This window comes from Rhagoletis pomonella, unplaced genomic scaffold, assembly GCF_013731165.1.
Source record: "Rhagoletis pomonella isolate Grant_MI unplaced genomic scaffold, Rhpom_1.0 Rhpom_scaffold_05588, whole genome shotgun sequence".
Taxonomy (NCBI): domain Eukaryota; kingdom Metazoa; phylum Arthropoda; class Insecta; order Diptera; family Tephritidae; genus Rhagoletis; species Rhagoletis pomonella.
Window position 1 is genome coordinate 1 of NW_023464126.1, and position 10,041 is coordinate 10,041.

Below are 10,041 nucleotides of genomic sequence, written 5' to 3' on the forward strand. Positions count from 1 at the left end.
TTAACTATTCCATAAAATCATCGAAATCGGTTCACTAAAACTAGCTCCCATACAACTGATTTAACAGAGACGTTGTTTTGCGTTATAACTCCTCCAATTAAACAGATTGAAGTTTAGTATAGGTTCAATTTAACATATAGCACGTATACAGTTTATTATTCAGATATGAAGTTAGAGTTATAGCACAAAAACACATATCTGAGTAATCAGTTGTATGGGAGCTATATGTTAATGTGAACCTATTTCAATAATTTTAAGGAATAATTAAGGTAATATTAAAAAACTGTTATGTGCAAAATTTAGTAAAATAACTTCAAAACTGAGGGAGTTATTTGTAAAATAGTTAAAATTTAATCAAACTTTGAATTTAGAACGTCCCAATTAAGTGAGTTCAACTTTCAAAATCTCTGCTCAAAGTTTGCAACTTGAACAGTGTAATTTGAACCCAGCTTATTCTTTTGTTTTCTATTTCATGTTTATTCCTCGTTTAACTTTTGAAGCAGTTGATGAAAATGAATTACACTTATATCAATCGATTTGTTAAGAGATTACGAATAAAATGATATATAAAACATAGGTGTGCTCACAAATTTAAAAATTAATTTTTTTTTTGAAAGTGTAACTATTTTTTAGATATGCCCTTATGCTCATTCTTTTTCGCTTTATTCCTTATTCGAAAAATTATACGTTTCAATGGACACATCGATTTGAATACATAATTTAGATTTAGATAACATTTTTAGCAATTAATTTGAGAAAAATAAAACATTTAGGTTATTGTTTGTATTTTTGTCGATTTTAAATTTGTTACCCCAAAATAATTGATATCAAATAAAACACCTCTTTGAGGTAAAATTTTCGAGTGACGAAAGCTGAACTAGAAACACAAAATTTATGATATCAATTTCGTTATACGCATTTTTTAAGTGCTTTTGAAACGTATGGAAAATCTTTTATTATTTATTCGGAGCGAACGAAATTCCGTCTACTGCTAGAAACACAAAATAAAAAAACAGAACTTTTGCAACGATTCGTATGAATAAAAAAGATTTTCCCTACGTTTCAAAGGCAGTTAAAAAATGCGTATATTTTTCGTCACGAAATTGATATCATAAATTTTGTGTTTCTAGTTCAGCTTTCGTTACTCGAAAATTGTACCTCAAAGAGGTGTTTTATTTGATATGTAATACTTCTATATTGGCAGTACGTTGAAAGTTCATCCGCAAACATTAGAGTGCAGATATATAATGTTAGAACGAGAAAACTAACCTGCCAATGTACCCAGAATGACGTTTGAAAACAATAAAAAATCAGGAGCGGTGGAGTAACCGTCAATATTTTACAAAATCAAATTTTAATTTTAAAAGAAAAAAATTAAAATAAAAAATAGTGCGGAATCGTGTGGTTTGTAGAAGCAGGAATTAAGTAAAATAAAATCGTATTGCATGCGTAAGTATGTTGTTCTATTTAAAAATGACCCACATGTCGGCTAAGGCGCACAACCTCATATATCCCCGCGGGCAAGGCGGTGCCCATCACCGATGTACATACATCTTTTAAGAGTGGTTATGGTAGTCACCTCAACTGTATCCTTTAAATCTCTTGCTGCTTTTTCAAATCTGCCAGTTAGTTATCAATTTTAGGTAAACATTTTTGGTAAATTTTTAAAGTTTTTCATTATATGTATTTTATTTAAACCGCTCCTGGAGTGACTTGACAGTTATTGTTGTAGTTTACAAATATACATTAATACTAACACAAGCGAACATTTATTTGATAGGCCGCCTCCCTTTAATTGCGGAATAAAATAACATTGTGAAGATACGTTAATATCAATATAGAAGTATTACATATCATGCGTCGGTACGTTGATTTTGATTTGGTACTTTTTCCATAAAAGCTACAGCTCGGGAAAACAATATTGATGCTTTCCATTTCCAGACAACCGGTCAGGTACGAGCATGATTTTTAATTTCGACCAAATTCAAATATATTGTTTGTTGGTCCAAATAATGAGACATGTATTTTTTCTTTTGGCTCGGAAAAATTTTTCGGCCGAATTAAACGCGATTTTGTTTTTCAGGCAAAAATCGATTATTCGAATTGACAGTGAGAATTTTTTTTTAAATGCCCATAACTTTGTCAAAATTTAATAGATTCCAACAATGTTTTTACTCAAATGTCAGTTATTCTTGTCACTTCAAGATAGAATGATATAATTATTGATTTTCATTATTTAAAATTTTTTATTTAACAATAAACAAAAAGTGCAATTTTTTTTTAATTTAATTTCTCAAAAAATGTAGTTTTTTTTCTCCTAAACTTTTTTACCGGGAAAGAGACACTTTGAACTACAATCAATCCAAATCTCTAATAGCGAAGATTTTTTTTTCTGAGTTATGATTTTTTATAGAAAATATACGTTTTTATGGTACATACTACAATATTCTTATATTGTTTAACTAAATGAAACATATGTATGTAATATATCAGCAAAAAGTACAGCCGTGATCCTTTTTTGTGTATCAAATAGATATTAGAACACACTTTCCACCATACAGTTTCAAAATTCAAAATTACATTTTCCCGCTTTTTATAATCGAACATTGTTGGAATCTATTAAATTTTGACAAAGTTATGGGCATTAAAAATAAAAAAACCTCACTGTCAATTCGAATAATCGATTTTTGCCTGAAAAACACAATCGCGTTTAATTCGGCCGAAAAATTTTTCCGAGCCAAAAGAAAATATACGTGTCTCATTATTTGGACCAACAAACAATCTATTTGAGTTTGGTACAAATCAAAAATCATGCTCGTACCTGACCGGTTGTCTGGAAATGGAGAGCATCATATGTATATTTATTTCTCTTGCGTCCTCGTGAGAAACACATGTGCGAGATGCGGTAACCAATCCGAGTGGAGCCTTGGGTCACGGCAGAAAGAGTGGGAGCTTCGGTGGGGCCTTATTCGGTTTAAGGGCTCACTGAAGTCTGCAGCGTCTGTTCACCAGTAGGAGCGGCTGCAAGCGGGTGTCTGCTTGGAGCAAGCGGCTCGCTATATAAACGTGTATTTGGTTGCGAAACCACCCCCGTCCCAGCAATGGGTGCGCTGGGTTTGGGACCCGCCACGTAAAAGCCACTTCCAGTGAAGAAGCCAGGCAAAGCCTCAGATGAGACCCCCCTTATGATGACGACCACGGCAAACGTTTAAAGTACTACGATTTGAGGGCATGCACTTGGAATGTCCGAACCCTTAATGGGGATGGTGCCTCTGCCCGGTTTGTTGATGTCCTCGTAAGGACAAATGTTGACATCACCGGTATCCAATAAATGCGTTGGACGGGGCAAGGCAAGCAATGTCTGGGGCCTTGCGACGTCTACTACAGTTGCCATGTAAAGGAGCGCAAATTCGGAGCTGGATTTGTGGTGGGAGAGAGACTCCGTCGCCGAGTACTGTCGTTCACGCCGGTGGACGAGCGTCTAGCCACAATCCGCATCAAAGCGAGATTCTTCAACACCTCGCTCATCTGCGCCCATGCCCTGATGGATGAGAAGGATGAGCCATCGAAGGACGCCTTCTATGAGCGCACGTACGAGCGCTGCCCCCGTCATGATATCAAAATCATGCTTGGCGACTTCAATGCCAGGGTGGGCAAGGAAGGGATCTTTGGATCCGCCGTCGGAAAATTCAGCCTCCACGACGAAACGTCCGACAACGGATTGAGGCTGATCGACTTCGCCGGGGCCCGAAATATGGTAGTATGCAGTACTAGATTCAAGCATAAAAGATCCATCAAGCTACGTGGCTGTCTCCGGATCGAAAAACAAGAAACCAAATTGATCATGTTGTGATAGACGGAAGGCACGCTTCCAGTGTTCTAGACGTACGCACACTCCGAGGCCCAAACATCGACTCGGACCACTATCTTGTTGCAGCCAAGATACGCACCCGCCTCTGTGCAGCACAAAATATGCGCCCAAATATGCAAGGAAAGCTTAACGTCGAAAAGCTGCAATCACAACAGACAGCCAGCGCTTTCGCTACTCGACTCTCACATCTGCTCTCAGAGAGCACTCTTCAACAAACCGACATATACGAGCAGTGGAACCACATTTCCCGCTCATTAAGTACCGCCGCCGAAGAAGTGGTCGGATTTCATCAAACCCGAAAGAACCACTGGTACGATGAGGAGTTTCAAGAAGCTGCAGAGAAAACAGATGCCGCCTACAAGGCCACGTTGCGATCGGGCGCAACGCGCGGTATGTGGGACCGCTATAGGGATATGAAGATGAAAGCGAGGCGTATTTGCCGCAATAAGAAGAGAGAGGCCGAAATACGTGTGTGCGAAGAGTTTGAAATGCTGGCCGACAGGAAGAATGCCCGAAAATTTTACCAGAGAGTTAGGCGACTTACGGCAGGTTTCAAGACCAGAGCGTACTCCTGTAAGAACAACAATGGCGCCCTAGTAACCGAAGTCCAGAATATGCTTAAATTGTGGAGGGAACACTTTTACAACCTACCCCAGTCGGGGATGATGGAGTAGCTGTCCCACCGCCTGCCTATGACGAGGTACGAATAGCGAATACGCGGCTGAAAAACAACAAAGCTGCTGGAGCTGACGGCCAGCCAACCGAGCTACTCAAGTACGGCGGCGAGGAGGAGATGAGGTGCATGCATCAGCTCGTATGCAGAATATGGTCAGATGAACGCATGCCCGACGACTCGAATTTAAGTGTGCTCTGCCCAATCCACAAGAAAGGTGACCCCGCCATTCTCGCCAACTACCGCGGGATCAGCCTTCTAAGCATAGGTTACAAGGTCTTATGGAGCTTATTGTGTGAAAGACTGAAGCCCACATTCAATGAACTGATTAGGCCTTATCAGTGTGGTTTAGACCTGGAAAATGCACCATAGACCAGGTATTCACAATACGCCAAATCTTGGAAAAGACCCGCGAGAAAGGGGTCTACATTCACCACCTATTTGTCGACTTTAAAACCGCTTTTGACAGCACTAAAAGGCGTTGCCTATTCTCCGCTATGTCTGAATTTGGCATCCCCTCAAAACTCATATGGCTGTGTAAAATGACGTTGAGCAATACCACCAGCTCCGTCAGAATTGGGAAAGACTTCTCCGAGCCGTTCGCCACAAAACGGGGTTTCAGACAGGGCGACTCCCTTTCATGTGACTTCTTTAATCTGATGTTGGAGAAGATAATAAGAGCTGCAGAACTGAACCGCTCAGGAACAACTTACTACAAGAGCGTGCAATTGCTGGCTTATGCCGATGACATCGATATCATCGGTATTAAAAACCGCGAAGTTTTATCTGCATTTTCCAAGTTGGATAAGGAAGCAAAGCGAATGGGTCTGGTGGTAAACGAGGACAAGGTGAAGTATCTCCTGTCTTCAAACAAACGGTCAGCACATTCGCGCCTTGGCACACACGTCATTGTTGACAGTTACAATTTCGAGAAAGTAGAGAATTTCGTTTACTTGGGAACCAGCATTAACACCGATAATAATGCCAGTATTGAAATCCAACGTAGAATCACTCTTGCCAACAAGTGCTACTTTGGACTGAGTAGGCAATTCAGGAGTAAAGACCTCTTTCGACGTACGAAAATCGCGCTCAATAAGTCACTCATCATGCCCGTGCTGGTATATGGCGCAGAAGCATGGACAATGACAACATCCGATGAGGCGGCTCTTGGAGTGTTCGAGGGAAAGATTTTCCGGAAGATTTACGGGCCTTTATGCGTTGGGGCGGCGAGTACCGCAGACGATGGAACGATGAGCTGTATGAGTTTTACAGCGAGATGGACATAGTACAGCGAATCAAAATACAGCGGCTCCGCTGGCTTGGCCATGTCGTTCGAATGGACATCGACGCTCCAGCTCTGAAAGTATTCAACTCGGAACCCACTGGTGGTAGCAGAGGAAGAGGGAGGCCCGCACTGCGATGGAAAGATGAGGTGGAGAAAGACTTGGCTTCACATGGCGTTTCCAATTGGCGTCAGTTGGCACAGAAGGGAAACGACTGGCATGCTTTGCTGAACTCGGCCAAAATCGCTTAGGCGGTTACAGCGCCAAAAAAGAAGAAGAAGAATATGTATATTTATTTAACTTTTCTATATTTTACTTTTATTCTCCAATTAAAATTGCAATAATTTAAACGAACTTCAATAAAATTAAATCATTTATACATGAAAGTTATCGCAAAGCCGTCGATTTGTGGTTTGTTTGCAAATTCGTTATTAAGCAAAGGGCGAAGTACATTGATTCACCTCAGAAAACTTCAAATGATGAAGGCATGTCAGAGACGTAAATATTTGCGGATTTTTATAAAATATCTGTAATTTTTCTATGTACATTAGACTGCATCACCAAAAAAAGGGGGTTTTCCACCGGAATCATAAAATCTTGTGTATTTGAAAACTTCATCCAAAATTGTTTGCAAAAATATTAAGGTTTACGTGAGCTGGGTCGATTTGAAAATACCTTACAAAATTTAGTTTTTTATGAATAAAAATTTTTTTTTATACAGAATTTTATGAAAAAAATACCCTCAGATGACAAAACAGCTTAAGGCTAAAATATCTGCATAAACATGTTACACATTTTTTTTTTATGGAATCATGTTTTTTAACTTGTTTCATAGATTGGTTTAGGAAAAAACTGAATAACTGGTTCAAACTATACCGATTTATACTTATGAGGTACCATATGAAAGGTATTTTCTCAGTTTTTTTATTTGTTTGCAAACACACACACAACCAAAATTTTTTTTTTACGAGAGTTTGTTGATTTCGTTTTAAATTTTGCACAAAGATTGAAACCTAGTTTTATATGTAGTGTTGTTCCGATACCGCCATGTACTCGATTAACTTGGTTTCGCGCAATACCCTTTGTTACACCAAAGTCAATAAGATCGGGAACTTTTTGAGATCAGATGGTCAATACATAGACATCAAATCCTCTGTTCTGGATTACTTAATATAGATTTCTACCCTCTGGTGTAATCAATCCAGACCCCCAGTATGTATGGTTGGCATTGTAATCTGCTGCTACTATAAACTTACTGCCAAACTTTAGGAAAAAGTCATTTAATTGTTTTTCTGTTATGTTATGATGAGGGGCGTTATATAGCAGATACCGTAAGGCCACCCAAGTGGTCATCAATGTGTATTTTAGATACAAGCAAAACGTCTATATGACAGCGCACTAGGAAAGCTTCTAGTTCGATTTTATTCTGGGTTAGCTCGTTCGCATTCCAAAAACAAATTTTAAGATTATTCATGGTTTAGCTAAAAGGGCTTGAAGTAATAGATTTTGATTTTCAATTAAATCTTGTACCATTCTCTGCATTGCCATCACTTGCTGCATAACTTTCAGAACGCTATTTATAGTAGCTTCTAGGTTACCACTATTCTGACCAAAAAGAGGTTGTGTCGGAGGTGTACTTTTCAGCATTTGTGCATAAAAAGAAAAGTCATTGGCGCAGGCATTGGCTTAGCGATTTCTGGTATGGGGTTATGCCTAATAGGAATATTTTTGGAAATTTTTTTCTATTTCATTGAGATATAAACTGGACGTGGAACTGTTCCACGGTAATTTGAGATGTGCTACTCTTCGTAGGGAGCGACGATATAATATCGATGTTTGTATATACTTGCCGTTTTGGAACTGAAGATTTAAAACAAGTAATTTTTAAGCAAAAAACAAAACCAACTTCAATTCTCATATAAAAATATAAGAGTACTGTTAATTTCTTCATGATCCAGTGATGGGTTCTAAACCAAATTAGTATGTGACCCCCCTGAGGTGCCACCTCTTCGTTCAAAAAACAATTATCGAAATGAGGTTAACTTGGTCCAAAGTTATGCGGTAAAATACATAAAAAAGTATATGGGGTATTCTTTCTGCCGATATTTCTTTTAACTTAAAACTTTTTTAAAAATACAAATGTAAAATTCATGAAAAAACATAAGCTTTCCAATGCCGAGTGGCAAAATGGAGTGAGGGTCATTTTCAAGTTCGTCTCGAGGTAAACATGGTTTTTTTAACTGCTAACCCCCTTTTTTATCTCAAATTCAGAAAAAATGCAAAATTGTACGTTCAGATAACATATCATATGTGGGTTTCATTTCACCGTCAGCGTCAATCTTTCTCGTCAACATTTTTTTCAACAAATTAACCCAACTACGAGTATTAAATTTGGTGGGAAAACTATTGACGGTAAAATGCACCCCATATGATATGTATGTTATATGAACGTAGAATTTTCCGTTCTTTTTGAATACGAGATTCAGAAAGAATACCCCATATATATTCTGACGATTTGATAACCTCCTACTTTTTTGGAAGTCGGCTAATTATTCTTAGAAAAAAGGAAAGAACAAACATTTATTAATTCTGATCAATGTGATTAAAATTTTAGTGGAACCAAAAAATTTTAGGTACAGGTGTACGTATGTCTCTTTCAATGTGAATCCAAAGGGGTGTATCTCGTGTTACATAGCCCACCTGTAAAATTCGAATACATTTGTTTTTAAGAAAGGTGCTGTAATAGACATTTACCACTATTATTCATGCCTTTTTTGAAAACATATTTTCTCCCCTTGCCTTCCGCCCAAAGTTTTGAAATTTAGGTCACGAAATTTTATTGTTAAGAAAAAATACATATATTATCAAAGGTAAGCTAAAACCGACCTAGTGCAAAACTGCTTTATCAGGCCTATTAAGAATTTTATTTTCCTTGCGTAGTTCATCTGCATTTGAATTCGACCGGAGCACATTTTTGTGTTTTCTCTCTTTGAAGCAACTTTGAAAATTCAAAACTTCTAAACCCTTTGGGAATCTTGCTCGAAGAAAATTTTATTGGAATGGAAATTGTTTATTCTATGGATCGTAATTTTATAATTTTAATATCGCCGTCATATCAAAAGACGTTTTGTATGGAAAAATTTTAAAGATGGTTCTTTATTTTTCCAATGATGCTCTGTTTTTGTACTTAAAGCAAGAAATAGTGAGCTTATACCGAATTTTGTTGACCCAACTTTTATCGACATTTGCGACACCCATAATTTTTAAGAAGAAAGAAAAAAATTTTAAGACCATTTCTGTCAAATTGAAATCAAGCTGTGTGCACGATTTAATATGTAATCGCCATGTAATACATTGGTCGAGCTGAGTATATACTTATACATATGTATGTACAACAGTTCGTTTTTATTTAAAAGAATTCCATGAAAATCGGTCCCGCTCTCTCTAAATTTTTTTACGTAAAAATTTATCTACAAATTGTTTATATTATTTAGTAAATATATGCATATTTTCATTGATAGCGGCACGCTCCTAAAAATGTACTAAATATATAACATTTTCATTAATTCCAAGGGTTATCCTGGAGGAACGGGTATATCTGCTTATAATCCCATCAAACTGGATCTTGGAGGAGTTGTGCTTGGCACATTGGTTGGTATTGGAGCAATTATAATAATTCCAAAGCTATTAAATGCTTTTCATGGAGGATATGCTGGCTATGGTAGAAGTGAAAATGATAACGATATTTCATCAATTTCAAATATAGTGAAAAGAATTGATCATATACTTGCCCAAAACAACGTCGACTCAACAAGTTGTACGCAACGTGCAGTTTGTAGTTACGTTCGCTCAACTAAATATAATATAAAGGCTGGAGTGTCCGACCAAGTGGATGAATTCATTCAACTACTGTCTGAGTAAGTGTTAGTTGTTGTTGTTTGTTTGCTCTTTATTTTCTCATAAGGTTTTTACATTCTTCACTAAAGAATTGATTAATACACGCACTAAAACTTAAATAAGATAAAGCTAAAAAAGAACTAACTTCAAAAGAACAATATAAAAAGGTTAAGGTTTGTGATTTTGCTAAAATACGGCTGTAAATCTAAGTTTCTCTTTCGTAAAGATGAAATCTAATAGCCCATTTCCACCAAATGATTAACCGCAGTTAAGGGTTCAGATAAGTATGAAATATTTTAAAATGGGGTGATTGGCAA

At 37.3% G+C, this 10,041-nt stretch overlaps 1 protein-coding gene across 1 annotated transcript; it reads left to right on the plus strand.

The window, feature by feature from the left end:
- Positions 1–9,400: 9,400 nt before the first annotated feature.
- On the plus strand, positions 9,401–9,744 carry LOC118755189 (the record flags this gene model as incomplete). Its single annotated transcript, XM_036490040.1, has 1 exon — positions 9,401–9,744. A coding segment is annotated over one exon (344 nt), but the record flags the coding sequence as incomplete, so codon positions are not given.
- Between the last annotated feature and the right edge of the window lie 297 nt (positions 9,745–10,041).